At 33.6% G+C, this 22,379-nt stretch overlaps 1 protein-coding gene across 1 annotated transcript; it reads left to right on the top strand.

Annotated features, from left to right (window-relative positions):
* The first annotated feature begins 1,609 nt into the window (after positions 1 to 1,609).
* On the top strand, positions 1,610 to 3,083 carry LOC122594037 (uncharacterized protein At5g01610-like). Its single transcript, XM_043766515.1, has 2 exons — positions 1,610 to 2,209; positions 2,520 to 3,083. Exons 1-2 carry the CDS (start codon positions 1,742 to 1,744, stop codon positions 2,583 to 2,585), a joined length of 534 nt encoding a protein of 177 aa, XP_043622450.1. The 5' UTR covers positions 1,610 to 1,741; the 3' UTR covers positions 2,586 to 3,083.
* Positions 3,084 to 22,379: the final 19,296 nt, after the last annotated feature.

The following is a 22,379-nucleotide window of genomic DNA, read 5'->3' as shown; positions in this document are numbered from 1 at the left end:
ATGGGAAACAACCAGCTTCACAATTAACAACTTTTGCCATCTCCACCAACTCGCTATTATCCACTCCCACCCCATACAAACTAGATTTACCAAAGTGGATTTTCAGACCTGAACACATGTTAAACACCCTTAGCAGATTAGCCACACTATTCAGATTACCCTCATCCCACTTTCCCAAGATCATACAATCGTCCGCGTATAGGAGGTGGGAAATAGTGACTCGATCGCTACCAATTTCCACCTCCCTAATGGAGCCAGCCTCCATGGCATTCTTGAGAAGAACCGACAGAGCCTCCATCAGCAAGGTGAATAAAAACGGTGCGATGGGGTCACCTTGTCTCATACCTTTGTGACACTGAAACTCGAAGGTGGGAGACCCATTCACGAGGACAGCAGCTCTAGCGGGTTCGAGGATACCATAGATCCACTTACACCATTTGGACGGGAATCCCATCCACTCCATAACCGAAATCAAGAACTTCCAATTGACATTATCATACGCCTTCTCGAAATCAATTTTGAAAGCAAACATCTTCTTGTTCTTTTTTCTAGCCCACGCCATCACCTCGTTGAGAATGAGATCGAGGTCCATCAATGATGTTAATTACCTTTAGAAAAATGGAACTGAAAGTGAAATAAATGGTGGATGTGGAGAGGATTAGTCATCACATGGAAATGGCTGGGAATGCTTAGGTAAGCCACAATGCCACATATCACTTCATAAATTCAGCATACATAATCCTACGAGAAGTCAAATTTAAACAATTTTAATGTTTTAATTAAAATTATAGGTTAAAGATTTAAAAATCATTTTTTAATCTTAATCATTTATTTTATATTAAGAGAAATCCATTTTATTTAGTAAACTCCATCCTATATTAATAAAATCCATATTTACCGGAAAATGAATGCAATTGGCATTAGTGATATTTGTTATAGTATTGTAGATAGAAAATGAGAAGATTACCTGCACGTTCATCACAGAGTAAGTTATTTCATTTATATTTTAATATTAATTTCAGCACAACTAATAATTACAATTTTGGTTTTCACAAATCTTAGGTTCGATTCTTAAAAGTAATAAGTTTGTGGGTTTTTCTATAATCAGTTGTAATGACTCATAATCTACATATCGTAGTTTAAAATATGTACAGATTTTAACATTGTATGGTGAGATGTCTTAAAAAAAAAAAGAGTTCAATGCCAATCACGCCAATTTCATTCTCGAACACACTAATGTCCATATGTGATGTTCAAGTGAGAGATGAACAACACCAGATGTATAATTCGTGTAATAATTTAATTTGAAATAATTATAAAATTAAAATACAAGTGAATCCATTTTACGGTAAAACAAATAATTACATATAATAATGATCTTAGCAAATAGAAATATGGGTGATCTAATATAACAAAAAGAATTAAATATAGAAAAAAATGGTATCATTGGGCTTTCAATACTTCATCCATCATGTGTAGCATATTAAATGAATAGTAAAAAAATTCCACATGGAGGCAGCCAATTGGTTATGGATGACCCAAACAAAACTCTACAATACAAGCATCATCAATAATTGATCATTCTCCTAATCCCCTCTGTATTCTTGCTGGCAATACACATTACACAACACACTACTCTAGCTATTTTTATTCCTATTCTATTCTTTTCTCCTTCCCCTGTTCTATTTCTATCTCAATAACTCCCTTAAACCCTACACTTGCACTTTGCAAGTCCAAAAATATGTTTATTTCTCAATCCCCACTTGTTATTCTACTCTTTTTCTTAACCATTTTCAACATTAATTTTACAACATCTGAAACTATATATGAAATTCTTGGTAAAAATGGTTTACCAATGGGCTTGTTACCAAAAGGGGTGTCAAATTTCACTTTTGATAAAGAAACTGGAAAATTTGACGTGCATTTAGATCAAGCTTGTAATGCTAAATTTGAAGATGAAATTCATTATGATTGTGATATTTCTGGAAACTTGAGTTTTGGTCATATTGGTGGGTTATCAGGTATTTCTGCACAAGATTTGTTTTTATGGTTTCCTGTTAAGGAAATAAGGGTGGATATTCCAAGTTCTGGATTGATTTATTTTGATGTTGGTGTTGTTTCTAAGCAATTTTCTTTATCTTCATTTGAAACACCAAGAGAATGCTTAGCTTCTTCAGTTCACCCCATTGAGATAATTGTATCATCTACGGTAATTCTTTCATCTTTGTAACTTTTTGTTATTTGGTTGTTCTTGAATCTATATGCGGTATGTGATCAGGGTACCACGACAGTACATGAGACCAAAGAGTTCTGTATTTGTCAAGTTTGAATATGGGTTTGACTTTGTAGTTCTTGGTTTTCGGTTTTTGGGTTATGATCAATTTGACTTTTTGTGAAGCTTTTTATGTTATTGGGATTCGTATTAGGATTTAAGTATTTGATTCTTGATTATTGATTTGAATTAGTAGTATTGATTTAAGGTGAGCAATTAAGTTTATAATCTTTTGATCGATATGCAGAATGTACCAAGAAAGTTGCGGATCCGAAAAAGGGATCATCAAGAACATGTGATGACAGTTTTGTGAATTTGAAGTTAAAGATGGTATATATAGGAAAGTGGCACAATCTCTCAATCAAGTAATGGGTATTTCCATTTCTTGCGTTTATAGTTGTTCTTCAAAAGGTTCAAAAATCTGTTGTGCTTCCTTTTTTGGTGTTCTTTGTATAGTGTAAAATCTGTAAACTAGTCTCAAATGCAAGCTCCTGTATATGCAATATGGTTACATTGGATTGAACTTGAAGAAAATACGATATATAAACACACATTGTAGAAGCAAGTGACATAGAGGGCTGCTGCTACGGTTCACTGAGATTTAGTCCAATGTCGCTTGAAAGAAATTCACAAGGTATGCAAGTTATATATATGGGAGCAATGGATTAAAGGTTACAAATCAGGTGATGACACATGTTTATCTTATGTTGTTGAATTCATTTTACAAATATGAACATAAAACATCTTTTTGTAGTCATAAGTTGCTTTGATAGAATAAATAAGAAATAAAGTGCATCCTTATTGCCTTTTACCTTGTCGATCTTCCACTTGTGTTAATTTGGTTGTTCTCTTGAATAGTATACTAATTAAAGATTTTATTATGTCATTTGATTAATTGTAAATCACAAATATTCATGTAGACTAAATAGATATAAACATTTTTGCACTCATTGCTACATCAAACATAAATATGCATATGTACCAGCCAACAGGATTATTTCATTAGTTTGGATTGTTTCATCAAAGGTACTCACTTTCTTGTACTTCATATTTTCTCCTGCTAACTAAACTATTCTAAACCAAAGTATTGAATGCATATATGTCAATATTTCCCCATCATATACAATTGGTAGGTTGTTGACAGATGATGTAGAAGCAGAGTTTGGAAGTGGGTAGTTAGTGTATTTAGTCACCTACTAATGTTGGTAAATCAAGTATGACATTTTCATAAATACATTATCCATAGTAGTTGGTTTGTAGGCCCATCTAATTTAACCTCTTAATATACCATTTAAACAACAAAATTTGTCAATTATAGATTCATAAATTCATTAATATACATATGACAATAACTTGATTGGTTTTAAGGTTATTAACAAAAGATTAGTTGGGTAGTAGGAGGAAATGGCTTAACTTTTGTTGCAATGTTTACAAGGTATCTACATCATTAAGTACATGTAGATGCTTCAAGTCTACTTATTGTATGAATTATGACCAACTTTTGGGTCCAGAAGTATACTCTTTGTCTATAGAATATGGGAAATGGCTACAAGCATTCTTTGGACCACTTTCAAATTGACGTGGGTGCTCTCAAGAGAATTTATATCTCTCAACCGGTAACTCAAAATGAATTGTAATATTTTTTGCCATCATGCGTATTTTTAGAAAGAACTTATTTTTGGCATGGGGTTCGTTATGGTTCACTTTAAGCATGTAATAATTGCATTTGTTGTCGATATGTTGTAGCTCCAATGATTGACCTTTCAAATTACCATTATGCCCTTTTAAGGCCATTCATTGAAATTTTCTTACTACCCCAGCCGCTAAACTACCCGGATGTCTACGACATTTGATAGTATTCCTCCTCCCACCACCTCACCCTCACAAATATGGTAAATGAGTCTCAAACCCAGGTAACTGATCTTAGGTTACTAAAAGCTTATTATTGAGCTACCAACCTCATTGATGCTATCCAATATCCATTAAATCTTAAAATAGGTTCAATATGCCTTTTCTTAGAAAAAAAAGTGAAAAAGAAGATACATTCATGTTAATTAAGTTGAGCATATATGTTTGATACGTGATGATCTAACCATTATTTTTTGTGACCATTAGATAGACATTATTCTGAATTTGTGATTGTATATCTTGAACTTGATCATGTTTCTTTTACAAAAGATATGAGAATTATTATTTTTGTAGCCTCTTGAATTCGTTATTAGCTCATATTGATCTTTTCATACGTAATCAACGGCGGACCTGCCATACAAGTAGGTAGGTCCTAGGACCGGACCTACTTAAGTTTTGAAAAATATTTAAAGTGATAATGTTAGTTTTGAAAAATATTTAAGGGTTATGTGATAATGTTTTTAAGGACCTACCTACAAATCTGGTTAGGAACTATCTTGACATCCCATTGCTGTATAACCATTCAGGCCTTTTGGAGAGAAAAGAATTTTTTTTTTCGACGACTGTAAGAGAGCAAGGAAGAAGATGAAGTAAAAGAGAGCCAAGCGAGTACTATTTCTGTTATTGCACTATGTCAATATTAGGTTTAGTAGTTTTCATCATTGGTTTTGGTATGTATGCATAATTAACAATGTAGAATCGCTCCTACATCGAATTCATGTTTATATATGCATTTCTGACCCGATAAGTTGTCTCAACCCATTTAATATATATTCCCTGCTTGAACTAAGTCGTTAAGTCAAAATCAAGGACCTAAGTAAGTTAAAATCTTGGATCTGCCACTGTGCGTAATCGTATGATCTATGAACAAGAGAGATCCCTAAATCTCCATTTGAAAAAAGAGATGAATAGATAAGGCGAAGGAAGGGCGCTAACGAGCAAGAAAACGGATGCGCTAACGCGCAAGATTAGAAATCAATAAAAGAAAAATAAGTGGACCTGACCCATTGAATCATGACTATATCCGCTATTCTGATATTCAAATTCAATAGAGATAAAATTGCAACAAGTTGACCCCCATTTTTTCTTTGGACTCCGCTCGTGCTTCTCCTTGCGTCTTGCACTAGAACAGGGAAATAGCTACTAAAGCACTTTCTCTCATGAATTGAAAGAGTTCTATCTCATATAGGGTCAAAATGCTACGGCTTGCTTATACTCTTGCAAGCACAAAGCCCTTATGATAAATATAGTTCTTTGTGTCGGGTTGTGTGCTAATGTCGTATAAACAATGTGAAATTTTAATCTGATATGGTCTAAAGAATCTTTGTAGCCTATTAGCGTGTCTTTCCTACTATAATGACTACTTCATCACTCAAAGTGTCACATAACACTTGCATTTGTTTTAGAGTACCTTACTTCTCCAGTGCTCCTTGCGGCAAGCTTGCGAAACTCAAGAATCGGGATCGGATTGGCGAGGAGAAAGTTAGGATTTTTTAAAAATTGGATCGGAATGGATTGGTGAATAGTGGAATTTTATGTATAAAATAATAGATTTTGAAATTATATATAAGAAAATATTAATCATATATATAAAACTTCAAACTTAAACATAACACAAATTTTTAACTTAAACATAATTATCTAGAAATACTAACATAATTGATAAAAGCTTTAAAAAAAAAAAAAAATCTTTGACTTTGGTTGACCCGATCTGATATAGCCGAGTCTTGACCGATACAACCGAGTCTTGACCAAGTTGACCCGAGTCTGGAACCCTGACCGGTTTTCAGACCGAGTATGAAAAACTAGTATCGTCAGTTGGCTGACACACAATCCGACTCGGCTGTATCAACCGAGTTTCACAATACTGCCTTGTGGTAGGAAAAAAAAGGGTAATTTGGATGGGAATCCCCAGATCCCATGTACTACCCACTAATCCCCAGCTAGGCTAGTGTCGAGTTGAATCTCAACCACTTAATAATCCCCTGATTATCTCAAGTTTACCTTTGACAAGACTCGAACCCAGGACCTCTTTTGGAAAGTGACGACTGGTGGCCACTAGACTATTACCTAGTGGTTTCTGCCATGTGGTATGGTAACATATTAGATTAAACAAGTATTTCTACTCGGGCGTTGCCCCGGGAGAAAAACAAAACTCTTCTGAAAAAAGTGAAAAAAAATTAAGCCGAAAACATAATTTTTGTGGCAAAAGTTAAGAAAATAGAAGTTGTAGTCAAAAGTAAAGAAAATGAAACATCGATAACAAAATTTAGAAATCAAAAATTAGGTGGTAAAAAGCAAATAAAAGAAAACTTTCTGAGTAAGACTTAAAAAACAAATTTATGTGAAAAAAGTATAAAAGTTAAGAAACTTGAAATTGAAAACAAAGTTTATCCTAGGAAATTTTAAAAAACAAAAGTTATGTGACAAGAAGTAAAAAGAAAAATGTAAAAAAAAACTCCGTAGTGAAAGTTTGAAAAATAAAAGTTATTTGGAAAAAATAAGAAAGAAATAAAATTTTGATGGAAAATGATTAAAAACCAAAAGTTATGTGACAAAAGTAATTAAAACAAAACTTTAGTGGCAAAAGTTAAAAAACTTAAACTTGAAAACAAACTCCGTTAAATACCCTTTTGTAACCACCTTTAGTTAACCAAACAACACCTAACGACCGTTAAGGCCCGTTAGTTATTTTTGGTTGTACAATACAAAGTTGTACCAATTGCATAGAGGGTGGTACTATTAGCTACAGTACCACCCTCTCACATGGCCGACATTGCAAATTAGTATATATATATATATAATTCCGATCATATTTGGTTTTTGAAAATATATGCGCTTTCATAAAACATAACATAACTTTTAACGTGTATTCATAATTTCATATCAATAATGAGTTGGTGTAATGGTTTGGAGTTCCTCTCGTAACTTATAGGTCCAGATTCTAATCACCATTCAACCAACTTTAAGATATAGGTAGTTCTTCTATGAGTTATTGATCTGGGTATACTCAGGTTCAATACTGAGGGGGCATAGTTTACCGCTATTAATCGTTGTGCTTTCGGGCGTGTTAGTAAGGGGTTTACCCCCAATTGGGTATTTGAAATAGGCATTTCTATTTTGAGCCATGCGGACCCGGTTAAAACAACGTATGTTATACCTCTTACTGTTAAATTATGACACAAATTTTCAAGCAAAATTTACCTTAAAAACAAAGATAAGATAAAGGACCATAAATGTTAACACATTTAATATGAAAGACGACTATAACAATACATACTTTCCAACATGTAAAATAAAGAGATACTGTTAAAATCAAAACTAGAATCATCACATTGTCGTAAAAGTATGGTAACGAAAATGTGGTTCTAATTATAGAAATTTCAAAATTTTCCAATTAAGTAAGCTTTTTCGTTGCACCAAAAAAATGAAATTATGCACCATCTATTTCATGGTTAAAATGAGGATCTCTAAAGTTTATTAATAAAGTTTATAGACATCTTAAATATTGAATAAAAATGAAAGATTAAAATTCAAAAATTGGATTTTTAATCCTTGATTTTTATTTAATAATCAAGATATCTAACTTTAGTAACTTTAAGTTAACTTCAAATTTAAAGGATTTAAATCCGATAGTTAATTTTTTTGAACAGTAAATCTGATGGTTAATTAATTGCTCAAAAATAGAATGTACTTTTTGTTTTTATGTTCATTATGTGCTTTTGAAGTTTCTATTTTAATACATTCTGTTTGTGTTAGTCATATTTTTGCGCGATACAATGGTATGGTGGCGGCGACAGTGACTGGTGGTAACGGCTGCAGTACCCGGCAGTATCGGCGGTAGAGGCCGATGGCGGCGGCGGTAACAATGTAGTTATTAATGTAAAATAATGATGTAAAAAGGAGGTAGTGTAGTTATTTAAGAGTTTAATTAAGTTCATTAAGGTGATCCTTCCAAAAAAAAAAGTTCATTAAGGTGATGTTTGTTTAAGGACTTAATAATAAAGGCGAGGCTTAATCAAAAATATTTAATCACTTGATAAAAAAGGCGAAACTTAATCAAAAATATTTAATCCATTAACTCATTAAAAGCTTTTGTTTTTGTAACATAATAAAAAAAAAATAACCGTATTGACTTAATTCATACAACAATTACTTATCCATTCAGATACCTTATCAATTCAGACATTTAGTGGTTACAAAAACAAACAAACCTAAATGTATCGTACGTATTTTAATTAGATATATCAAGTGAAAATAGTTAAAATAATAAAATAAAAATGTGGAGTATTTTGAGATAATCAATAGCTTAATTGAAAAAAAATAAATAAAAACTAAATGTTTTAAAATGTAATATAGATAAAGTAATAAGCTTGAATTATCTATAATATAACTAAAAGAGAAGGTTGGGGGTACACTTGGTATCCCTAATCACCCTCTTAGAGCCTAATACTCTCTCCTCATTAATCCTCTATTTTTTAAATGTTTTTTTAATTACTAAATCTATAAGCAACCTCCTCTTTTAGTTATATAATAAATATATTATATATATATATACTAGGTTTTTGACCCGCGCGATGCGCGGGCTGTATAAAAAACTATATAATACACTTTATATATGAAGAAACGATAGCGAACATATTTCATTAGAATTACGTGATGTGAACTATATAAATAGTTTAGTAACATATAAACATATGGTTGAACAGAAATATATTCAACCAAAAGCTTGACAAAATATGAACTTAAAAAGATAGAAGGACTTAAGCTATTAAGCTATACTTTAAATTATCATTAAGAATTTAGTAATATGTTTTTCTTCTAGTAATTCTAGTAATTTGCCTTTTGTTGCCACTAAATGATCTACATCTAGAACATTTATCACGTAGTCGTCTTGTTACAACAGAACTCAAAGACATACAATTTGATCCTTAATGTAGAGTGACAATTCTACTACATTTCTCTCCAAAAAAGTTAAAAGTCACATTAAAAATTACAATTGGCTGGATATATAATTCAAAGAGGATAATTTGACTATGCCTTATGTGTTGAATGTTCTTCTTAACATCCACAAAGTAAAACAGTTATATTCATTTGAAAGTGTTGCTGCGATTTTTAAAAATGGATTATCAACACCATGGTGGTTTTATTTTTTTTTAATCTAATTGACTAATCCAGAAGAGGTTGAATGTGCCGTTCCAAAAGAGAAAGAAAAAGAAAATTAGGATAATGAAATATCATTAGGTATAGATGTGATTTTTAGTTAAAGAGAATATATCATTTTATCTAATGAGAAGACCTTAGATTTCTACAATATATTTACTTATTAATTAATTAATATATATATAAGTTCATTTTTTTTCTAAATATATAGTTTATTTTTGAAAAAAAATATGGAGTTGACACATAGGATAAAATCTTATGTGGCATTTTTTCAATATAGTTTTAGATTGCAAGAGGGCTTTAAAAAGCTTGATTGTCTATTTTTTTATAAGAGTTATAGATAGATAGATATAGATATATATATATATATATAAGAGTTTTTAGGGGTGAGATAATTTGAGACCACCTCTTATTTTAGGACCAACTAGGACCATTGATTTTTGTACACCATCATGATCTACTACGATATACAAGACTTTTTTGTAAAAACACTAAGACTTTCCGGCGATGGATCCATAGAAAAATCATGTGTAAGTTACTTACACATGTGTAACTTACACATGTGTAAGTGTGTAAGTTAACTTACACATGATTTTTCTGTGGGCCCGTCGCTTGAAAGTCTTAGTGTTCTTACAAAAAAGTCTTGTATATCATAGTAGATCATGATGGTGGTGTGTAACTTACGAAAATCAATGGTCATTTTTTGGACTTTTTTTAGTTGGTCTCAAATTATCTTTCCCCAAAGTTTTTATAATATATAAATAGATATAGATAGATACTAAAATAAAATGTCATAATTTCATCTAAACCAAAAAAATCAGATGGCTTAAAGATACTTTAAAGATACGTGCTTAATTTTTTTTGAGTAATTATGGATACTTGCTTTTTTAATTATATATGTAATAGTATTTAATAAGAAACTATATTTTTATAATGCTTCAAGTTAATCCGTAGTAAAAAAATTATGTATCCATATTAATTTAGTTTGTTGTCCATTATATGTTCATTATGACTTCTTCTTCAACAACAAAAAATAAGACCACATTAGTTCATCTTGAAGAGCTTATGCCAACACATGTTAACCATCATCTACGACTCTGTGTTGTGCATGTATGGACTGTTTCGGAGTGGAACAACCCAAAGAAAACAAAAAGTTCGAGATGGTCTTTTGTTGATTAATTGGTATGTACTTTTCAAAATATATATCTTTCTTTATTTTCGTAATTATAGTCTATAATTATTGTTTGTGTTTGTCTTAAATTTTGATATAACAAATTACAAATATTTTATTTAACTAAAGTTGAAAAAAAGAGAGTTAACTAGATTCAATATCTATTTGAAATTAATTTTCATATGTTTCCTTTTTTAGTTTTCGTAATTATAATCTAAAATTATTAATTGTTTGTGTTTGTCACTACAAATTTTTTATATAACTAAAGTTGAAAAAAAAGGTTAACTAGATTCAATATTTATATGAAGTTAATTTTCATATATTTCCTTATTTAGTTTTCGTATTGATTAAATTGTCGTATTGGTTCTAGGGATCGGATTTTGTCGTCTTCACGATGATTATAATGTTTAATATAAACATTGAATCTTGGCGGTGCCCATGGGCAAATATTGAACCAAGAAAATTAATTTTCCGAAAGATTAGTTTATTACGCATTACTTCTTCAAGTTTTTGCCTTATTTCAATTGTTTTATGTTTAATTTTTAGGTATTTTAATTTTATTCGGTATCTATTTAATAATTTTTTAATTTCAAGAAAAATATCTTTTGAGACTCTCCATCCATTGAATGGGACTGAGCACTAGTATATTTATATGTGAAAGAATAAATAGTAAAGGAAAACTAACACTCAATGAGTAGTCAAGTTTTAAACAAACTTCAATATGTGAATCAAAAAATTTAGGTGTGAATGATATGCATATATATCTAAGCTCAAATATTTAACAGTCATATTTTTTATTTTTCATATGTTATACCAAGTCACTAAACAATTTTAAAAATACTTTCTACATGTTAGTAAGGCTTCGCATAAGAGTAAATATACTTTCTACAACTAGTAGCAAACTAGCAATCCCAGTCGTGTTGGTCAAAATGGGCTAGCTATCTTAAAATGGGCTAGTAACCACAATAATTAATCAATGTGTTTTTCCCCCCCGAAGTTGGCCTTATTCAAACTAAAAACACCTTTGTCGTTAAAGTATGTTAGTGTGTCTATGGATCGATTTGAGATGGTTTTGGGGTTTTAGAATATCAAATTATTTGTGTTTAGTTTATGGGAGATGGTCTGTATACCACCAAATATGCTTTATTGTGTTGTACAATATAACATTGTAAAACACAGTTAGTGGTGTATCGCTAAATATTAGTGGTGTACAGATTGTTTCCCTTAGTTTATTGCAGTTTGGCTTTTTGGTTTACAGAATTGGTTTTTGTTTAGGCTTTTGTCTTTTATTTTTTTTGATATATTTGGTTTTCTGGTTTCAAAATTAACGAGATTATTTTTTACAAAAATATATCACAAGAAAAAAACTTACAAAGTAAAACCTTTTACAGAATAAAAAAATAACGTGACTGAAATAATCACTAAATAAATAATTCAAAACGTAAGATTTTCAATTATTATTGCCTTTATGGGTGGTGGGGGAGTGGGGGGCTGGGGTGCATAAGTTGCAGGGCAGGCGAGTAAAGGGGCAAGGCCAGAGGGTAGGCCATATGGTGCAAGGCGGGGAGCAGGGCGAGGCAAGGCCGATGGGTGACAGGTGCACGGGTGAAGAGATGGTGGTGATGGGGGTATGGTGGGTGTGGAGGCGTATGTATGGAGTTAATATAATTTGAGGTTTCAAACATTAGTAAAATAGAAAATAAATGTGGAAAATAATAAAAAAAATGTTTTTTAATCTCATATTGAAAAGTCGAAAATAGCCTTTTATGTATTTTTTGATTGTTTTTGGAAACTATGATTTGATCATGTTTTTTATATTTTATGTTTTTTTTAAACAAAAATGAAAAACAAGAAGTGTTTTCTCAACTAAACATTACAAAAGTTTTGATTTATAAATTTTGTATGTTTCCGTTTGGTCTTTGGTTTGGGTACCAAAAAACATCACTTAAATGGTTTTTCCGAATACATTATGATTTGATTTTTTTTTCCTTTTTTTTTATTTATATTTTCCAAGCGAAGTCATACAAATGTTTATTTAAACATTTTTACAACGTTTACATTAGTTTCTCCCATATACCATACCAATATTATTAGGAGGTGCTTGGTTGTGGTATTATGGGGTAAGGAATGAGAAAGACAATAATTAATCATGTTTGGTTATGTGTAAGTAATGCAATCATTAATCAATAATGGGTAATGCAGCATTACTTAGTAAATTGGGGGAATGATAATGATAACACACTTCAATCTTCACCACCACCATAAACACTACCACTATCGCCACTACCACCATCACTTGATCACCACCTCCACCACCGTCCGTCACCACCACCACTTGTCGTCTCTACCAACACCACCTGCCGCCACCTATCACCACTATCACCACCACCTACCGCCACCACCCATCACCACCACCATCAGTCACCACCTACCACCACCACCTGTTGCCACCATCACCACCATTTGTCACCACTCGTTGTCACTACCACCACCTGCCGCCACAGGTGCACTGCCAATACCTATCACCACCACCTCCCGCCACCATCACCATTCCCTGTCACCGCTCGTTATCCCCACCACCACCACCTACCACCACCATTAGTCAATTTGCTACCACCATCACCACACCACCACCTATCGCCATCACCGTCACCACCACTTGTCGTCACCTATCACCATCTGTCGTCGTCGCCACCACCACCTGTCACCACCACCAACTACCACAGTCACCAGCACCTGTATTATATAATGACAAGGAATAATGATTGATATGTATCAACCAACCAACATTAACGCAATGATAGTATTCTTTGGCATTCCTTTGCCTTTCCTTTTCCCCAATTTGAACCAAGCGTCCCCTAATATTTATTAAATTTTAGATTAGATTATAATGGCTTGTTATAAAAATGCCATATTCTTACTTTCCTAATATTTAGGGGACAACAATCCAAATTGCATTTGTAGAGGGTCTATTGGCGAGGCGCCTATCAAGCCATTTGCTCATGCTTTGATTCTGAATCTACTCATTAGATAATATGGGTTTAGTATATGGGTAAAAATTATCATGTCCTATAAGCACCACATTTTTCTTATTGTTATTATTATGGATAATGATAAATCAACTTAATAGTTGTGACTAAAGATATGCCTAATAGTAAGATGATGACATGTGGAAAAATTAGATGGCAAGATTAGAAATAAGAATTAGTGGAATACACATGTCAAATTCTTAAAGTTTTAGGTTGATTATTAGGCATGTGAATTAGGTTGATTAATGCACTAACACATGGGTACAATAACTAGTATTATTCTGAATATATGAGTCATAAGGCAGGGACTATATATATGGGTTTCTTGGATTGAAACATATTTTAAAAGAATGGCCTAAATTTTTGTATGTTACACTTATTATTCTTATACTTTTCAAGAAATAAACACTTATTATACTTATTATATAGGGATAAGTGCGCCATAATGCATATAACTAATCTCAAAAAGTTATTGTGTGCACGAACTCTAGGTTAGCTTCATTGTATTCGGATAATTGTTTAAAAAGTCCTATCGTGAGCAAAAATGACCGGTTAAGGGATGACCCGGTCACCACTAAGAATTTAAGTCGTTTACTTCTTACGTGGCTAGCTTGCGTGGAAATTTATCAATTAAAAAAAAGAGAAATAAATATTTTACGCGTATATATTGTTGATCCCAGTTATTCACACACACATTCACACACACATAAACACACACCGACACACACACTCATAAACACACTCCTTCGTAATCCTCCAATGCGCCCACTAATCTCTAGAAATAACTGAATTCCGGTCAGATTGATGGCATAGAACACGTCCTTCATCTACCTACGGTATGTTTTCCCCTCAAAACAAACTCAATCGTCATTTTCCCGACTATGTTACTGTAGAAAACCCTATTTTTTGAAAATTTTTAAATAAAGTTAAAATATTGACTTTTAGTTTGAATCAAGTTATTATTTAGTTAGATTTACTTGTTTATAGTGTTTTTCCCCAATTTTTGTTACAAGTATGTGTCATGAAAAACGATACCAAAAGATTAAATCGTCATTTTCGCGATTTTTGTACCGTAGAAAACCCTAATTTTTTAATTTGCTTTTTAAAAAAAAAAAAAAAGTTTACTTTCACGCATAATAAAGTTATTATTTGGTTAGAATTAGTTGTTTACAGTGTTTTTCCCCAAATTTAATTACAACCATTTGTGTTAAGCACTTTTTTGTTGGGATTATATAAGGCAAAAAAATATCTAATTATTATTTGAATTTAATAACATTTTTCCTCTTTGTTTTTGTAGAAATGAATCGAAATAAGTATTTCGACATAGCCTTGCACCATGATGGTGCTTTCTTGTTCCTAGACGATGGACGAATCAATCGTTATGAAGGTGGGGAAATCAAAGAAATGTCCATCCCAAGAAAAAATTTACAAGATTTCATGAGTTACATAGAGGCTGAAATGGTTAGTCTTGTGACAGGTGTTTACTATCTTTTAACACCAGATGATTTTGATACAATTATGTCACTAGAAACTGAACATGATCTGGATGTATTCTATGATGTGGGAGACACTTATGGTCTTATACATGTTTATGTTGATCACATGTCCATTGACTTATCCCAACACATTAACAATGTACCTCTTGAACATGAGGATGACCCTGACCCACTAGAACATGTAGAACAGGTTCACTTAGTAGAAGATGATGACCCTGTGGGCTTAGATGAACCTATAGGTGATCATGTAGATGAAAACCAAGCTGAACCAATTGAAAACCAAGATGAACCAATTGAAAACCAAGTTGAACCAGATGAAAACCAAGAGGTATTTAGGACACCAGAAATTGGGAAACCTAGCAGACAACCCCAAGAAGGAAACTTTACACCAGATGAAGAGTATGAACCTAGTGACAGTGAGGATGAAGAGTATGAACCTAGTGACAGTGATGATGCAGAATTTGTTGCTTCATTGGATCATTTGAGTGAGGGAGAAGAAGAGCTTATGGAGGTTAGAAGGGGGAATCCTATAGCTAAGATACCTACAATGAAGCACTTACCAAAGCTTGGTGGTTCTAACCAAAGTGAAAAACCATCTGGTAGGATAGTGATACATGAAAAGCATGATGAATTTATGTCTGCACTTTTGAATGCATTGAAGAATGATGAAGCCAATGATTGGGTTGATCCATTAGAACCACCCCAACCTGATCAGAATGAGTTCCCAATTCATGACAAGGACATACATTGGAGACTGAAAGCACCTAAGGTAAATATTGTTTTCATATTAATACAACATTGTATAACTTATTTAGTACTGTATGATATATTATAACTTTTACTATTTTTATGATATATTATAACTTTAAATGGATTGTTATATTATTGTTGTTCAGATTGGTGAGAGATATGAGAATCCTGATCAGTTGAAAGAATGCCTTTCTTACTATGGATTGGCTAATGGCTATTCCTTGTGGTATGAGAGAACTTCCAAATCCCACATTGTTGCAAGATGTGGTGTCAGGCCACCTAGGGTTCAAGATCCTGATAAGGGTAAACAAAAGAAGCAAAAGAGATACCAGCCCCAAAAACAGTCTTGTAAATGGAGGTTGTCTGCTTCATGGATGCATACAGAAAGGTCCTTTCAGGTTAAAAAGTTGGCTGATGAGCACACTTGTACCAAGAATTTCAAATATGGTACACTTATCAACTACAAATGGATAGGCGGACACTTTGCAGACAGAATAAGGCAGCAGCCTGATTTAAAGTTCAGTGTATTGCAAGAGTTGGTAATGAAAAAATATAAGTGCTTTGTAACCCAGCAACAAGTGAAAAGAGCAAGGGCTTGGGCTTTGAATGAGTATGAGAGATCACTTGAAGAGCACTATGCTATGCTTAGACCTTATGCTGATGCACTGCTAAGAACAAACCCTGGTTCCACTGTCCAGTTGGGTACTACCACTAATCCTGATGGCAAGACTTACTTTGACAGGTTTTATGTGTGCCTGAATGGTCTGAAACAAGGGTTCAAAAAGGGTTGTAGAAGGGTGGTAGCATTAGATGGGTGTTTCTTGAAGGGATCATGTCAGGGAGAGTTACTAACTGTTGTGGGGAGAGATGGGAACAATCAAATATTCCCAATTGCATGGGCAATAGTCAATGTGGAGAACAAGGAGAACTGGACTTGGTTCCTAACATTGTTGAGCAATGATCTTGAAGCCCCAAATGGACAGTTTCTAACTTTAATGTCAGATCAGCACAAGGTACTACATTTTGCGCTTTAATAAATACTTTATCCCTTTATCACTAATCATGTTGGGTTCTAATGCTTTATTTATTTTCATTGATCAATTATTAAGGGTCTTGTTGAAGCTGCAAAGGATATAATGCCAAGAGCTGAGCACAGGCAGTGTGCCATACATATTTATGAGAATTTCAGGAAGGCATATAGTGGAGTTGAATACAGACACTTGTTTTGGAGAGCTGCAAAGGCTAGCTACCCTGCCCAATTTGATGCAGTTATGAAAGAAATGAACAATGTCAATCCTAAAGCTTTCAAATACTTGATGGAAAGAAATCCAAAGTCTTGGAGCAGAGCCTTCTTTGAAACAGACAATTCTTGTGAAGCTGTTGAGAATGGATATTCAGAATGTTGGAACTCTATGCTTGTAAAGGTAAGAAACAAACCTATTATAACACTTTTAGAATCTTTAAGAGTTATATTGATGATTAGGTTGGAAAGTTTTAGAGAGAAAAGTTCTAGGTGGGAACATGAGGCTTGTCTAGCCATTAGGAAGAAACTAGATATCATAAAAAGTCAGAGGTCAGAATGGATGACCATTCATGCTGGTAGAAATAAGTTTGAGGTTAGAAACAATAGGTATGCATACTCTATAGATATGGATATGGGAACATGTGATTGCAGAATGTGGCAATTGAGTGGTATACCCTGTGTCCATACCATGCAAGCAATCTATAAGATGAATAAGGAACCAGAGGATTTTGTGGCTATTTGGTTCAGGAAAGTTCAATTTGACTTTGCATATGAGTTTTACTTGAATCCTGTGGGAGGGATGGATACATGGCTCTCATTTCCTCATTTAAATGTACCACTTCCACCAAGACCTAGAACCATGCCTGGTAGACCAAAGAAAAAAAGACAAAGGGCTGCACATGAGCCAAGGGTGTATGGGTCTAGGGTAACAAAGCATGGGGTGGTGATGAGTTGTTCAAGGTGTTTACAAAAGGGTCACAATGTCAAAACATGTAAAAATGCACCAGTTCAGAAGCCTGTTGTTAAGAAACCCAAGGGTATGCCACCTAAAAGAAAAGCTTCTGAAGGTCAAGGAGCATCTGTTTCTGGGCAATCAAGTCAAAGACCATCTGTCATATTTATGAATGCATCTCAAGGTGAAAAAGCATTTTTTTTCTGCTCAAAGTGAAAGACCTACTTTTACTTCTCAAAGACAAGGAACAAGTGTTTCTGCAAATGATCAACCAATGCCTGAACTAGTGAGGATTACACCAACAATGACCCAAGGATCCAGTGTGAAGAAAAGGTTGTTTGAGGAGACTCAAACAAGTCAACAGAGTAAAGTCAATCATTCTAATGTCAAAGGCAAAGGCAAGGCTGTAATGACAGGAACACAACTCAGTCCAGGCAAGAGAATGGGTGTGACCAAAGGAGGATTCAGATTTCCTACTCATGATCCTTTTGGTATGACTTTTATTCCTAATTAATATACTTAACAAAAATTTGTTTAACTATAATAAATAGTAAGTAACAAGAGTACCTTATTTGGTGATAGATTTGAATGTTGGAGTAAAAAGCCAGTCTAAACCCATGCCAAAACCTCCCACTGTTAAGCCCAGGGGGTCATTGGGTATACCCAAGGGAGGTCATAAGGTTGCATTTGGAATAACTTTGAGCTGGCTTAGTTGTGGTATGGGTTCATCTGGTACAATGGTAAGCAACCAACCAAGAAATGTGGATCCTGAGGAAAGAGTCACATGGTCGGCAGTTAGAAGAAAAATGGGTCAAAAGCAACAAGTGTTTGCACCAGTGAGGATTGAAGAAAATGCAGATCAGGTAGGGACTCAAGAGTCAGTGGCTCAAGTGACCAAGAAGAAGATAACCCCCAAGAAGAAACAAAGTATTCCATTGAGGAAAAGGCTTCCCAGTCAGAGGATTATGGGCGAAAAACTTGGAAAGAAATTGGAAAGTGGACCAGGGATGACTCCTGAAGAACCCATATTTATCCCATTGTGAACATCTAAACTTTTCTTTTGTGCAGTAGACTCCTGAAGAACCCACAACTGTTTCATTATGAACATTGAACTTTTATTTTGTGCAGTTTGTTAGCATATCATGTAACTTTTCTTTTGTGTATTCAGCTAACAAACTGCTTGGGTCTGTAACTACTTTAACTGCTTTGCTATGTAACAATGATGCATGTACCTTAACTTGAAGTATTACCATATGTAGGTGGGCTTAACAATGGTGGCCTTGCTATGTAATTGTCTTTTGTGTTTTGGGCATCTTATGACTTGGTAATATGAAAGTATGTTAAGTTATTTCTAGTATTTTATGACCATCTGTTGTATTATTGACAATTTGTATTCCTATATATGTCTGTTTGAAACCATATTACAATGCAGTCTAAACTTGCAAAACAGATACATATTTCATTAGTAGGAAAACAACATTACAAAGCTTAAAACATTACAACCAAACCAAACCAAACAACTATTATGAGTTACGACTTATTAATTGACTAAAACTAACATGATGATAATGAAAAATATAGCCAAAAATCCAAACACAAGATAAACACATTTTTCATAGAAGTTGGAATTTCTTTTTACAGAAGACACCTCGTCTTCATCCACCACAACATATTTCAGATGATTCTGGGTCTGTGAGCGAAGATCAAAGAGAAGATCTTTGTAATACTGATTTGGAAGTTCCTCATCGATGAATCTGAAGGTAGTACAACGAATGGATTTCACCTACCAAATATGTGAAAAAAATGCAAGTCTCTCATATTAACAAGCATGTAAAAAAAACCCTAAACCTAATTCAATAACTTACATGAGGGCAACGAACAAATCTCCTCCCGGGGTTTCTACTGGTCCATGAAGTCATGACTTTCATCTTCTCACCACAATAGCAGAAAACATATCGATTTGCTCTGTTGGTTGCAGCTGAAGAAGAGGAAGAACCATCCATGGTGGAGGTGAGAGCGGGAAAGGAAGGAGGGAGGAGAGCAATTGAGCGGGAAAAAAAGGAAGGAAAATGGAGGGAATGTAAAAGAATGAGAAAGGGAGGGAATTTTAGGGTTATATAATAAAACAAATCTGACATGGACAGTTTACCGGTTGCAAATTCCCCTTTCCCGTTTTATGTTTACAATAAACATAAATTCAAGTTTAGTGAATACAATGAAGCTAACCTAGAGTTCGTGCACACAATAACTTTTTGGGATTAGTTATATGCATTATGGCGCACTTATCCCTATTATATACGAGTATAAATTATAATAATGTGAACATGTAACATGATCACTATCGGTCTCTCTGTCATGTAGGATCCAGTGTGAAAAAAAATAAACTAACTACTAAATACACTTTAGCCATGTAGGTCACTTTGTCCCACATAAGTGTAAAATAGTAAGGTAATTCTAGAGTGTTATTTTCCCAGTCATAGGTCAATATAATTTTTTTTTATTATTATTTACTTTTTAAACATATTTTTTTTTATAAGCCTTTAAATTAAATTTGATTTTATTTCATTAATATATTTTTTTATAATTATAAAAATATATACACTTAATATATTTCCTGACAATTACGGAGTCATGTTTTAAATTAAGAGTAAAAAAAATAATTTCTCAAGTCAAGTGAAAACAAGTGAACATACATTTTTCAAATATAATTAAACAAAACACATTTTATTCTTATTAAAAAACACATTTTATAATAAAGAGACAACACATAATTAAAAAAGATAGTACATGATAAAAGCACGAAATACATTGAGTACGATTAGTCATCATCATCTTTGATTGACATACTTCCTAAGCCACGGTAAGCGTAATCGTCGAGCCACCACTTGTCGTGTTGCGGGCATTTGACTTCCCACGTGGTTTTGTCTTCCCCGCAATTGTCGTGGGACGATTCGGCCCAAGTGCATTTGTCACCCAACGTGTGACCAGCCTTAAAAATATCAGCGACTACACTCTTGACGTTGTTGATCTAGCCCTGTAGAAACGAAGAATAGTGCTCTTCGTGCTTCGAATAATTGCGTCCTGACACTTGTATTGCCTCTACCTTTTGCTCGCATCGTCATCTTTTCTCTCCCAGGTAACCTATGACCCAGAAAGTTCAATTTGAAGGAAGGTGTCCTCTTTGATATCAGCCATGATTTGTGTTTTCATTTCATCATCAGTTATACGAGGTCGGTGAATATTCTTTTTTGATGATGAGGATGTCATTTGGTTAGAAAGAGTGAGTTTTTAGAATGGTGAAAATATTTTTGAGGGGAAAATGCAACTGAATTGAGCTCTGGGTTCGTATTTATAGAGTGACAATCCAGCTAGCCATTCAGGGATTGGAAATGTAAATGTATTTGAATTTTGGCCGTTTACGGGACTAAAAGTGTAAATATTTTGAATTCTGTCGCTGGAGGGACTAATTGTGTAAATATTTTGAATTTTGAACGTTGGAGGAGCGTCTTATAGTTAACTTTAAATACTAGGTCCTTCATCTGAAACATTATCTCAAAACACAAACTTTTATACATCTGAAAAATGGCTTCTTCAACAAATAAAATGACTGTTGGTTAAGTGCATGAGAGTATCATGACTGATATCCTCGACCACCAAAGGTTCAAAGAGGAACTTGTTGCAGTTATGCAAAAACTAAATGCGAAGAAGCAATAGTGGCGTGAAGAAATCAATTATATACAAACCGAGTATTGTACTGATTTTGAGTGTCAATACTTTACTTATTTGCAGGGGAAGATCGATAGATTCAAATTGCTGTGGAACAATTTGCTTCTGCGGTCATCACCTAGGACCATCTGATCATATGGGCAAAAGCAATGAATAATTTATGTTCTTAAATTGTTCTGGAACAATATCAGGTTGTATGTTTCTCTTTAATAAGTTTGTTATATTTTTAAATTCTGAACAAATTTCGTTGTTATTAAATTACCAGTACACATCTTTTATTAAAATACTTCAAGACTTTACATAATTCATAACACTAAAACATAATTCATAACACTAAAACACACTTCATAATTCAAAACAATTAATAAGCAACCATGATAAGTTCCCTGAAACACTGCTCGTAACTGAAACGCCTTCCATACTTCTCATGGTACTCCCGATGCGTCGTTGCATAAAGCATATCATCATCATCGACGATCCTCCCCTGTGCATTCAACCTCATACAAATTGAATCAAACTGCTTACATGCCTGCCAAATTCTTCTCATGTGACTTGCTACTTCATGTTCGCTTCGTAGACCTTCAGTCGTGTCCCCGTGGAACATTTCAGTGACGTCGTTCCACAAGTTTTGGCTTGGGTTAGCCATTTCACATCTACTGGTCACTCGGTCAGGATGCCTCAACATCAACACCTCGACAACAAAAGATCTTTTGCTTCAGTCCACCTCTGATGTGCTATTTGGTTGTGATGTTTGAATGAAATGATTTGATAAAGATAAAAAGGATTTAAGACAATATTGTTGTGGTTTGAAATGGTTGTGTTGGTTGGGTATAAATAGAGTGTAAAAGGAAAAATAATAAAAAAGGCATAATTTAGCCGTTAGTTGTT

The sequence above is a fragment of the Erigeron canadensis genome, chromosome 3 (assembly GCF_010389155.1).
Source record: "Erigeron canadensis isolate Cc75 chromosome 3, C_canadensis_v1, whole genome shotgun sequence".
Lineage (NCBI taxonomy): Eukaryota > Viridiplantae > Streptophyta > Magnoliopsida > Asterales > Asteraceae > Erigeron > Erigeron canadensis.
Note: the sequence above shows the minus strand (reverse complement) of the source record. Positions and strands in the feature narration are given on the sequence as shown.

What these genes read in the sequence shown, in the direction of transcription:
- LOC122594037 (XM_043766515.1), top strand. Translation starts at nt 1,742, where the DNA reads ATGTTTATTTCTCAATCCCCACTTGTTATTCTACTCTTTTTCTTAACC. An exon ending in AGATAATTGTATCATCTACG is followed by an intron (nt 2,210 to 2,519) that starts GTAATTCTTTCA and finishes ATCGATATGCAG; the next exon opens with AATGTACCAAGAAAGTTGCG.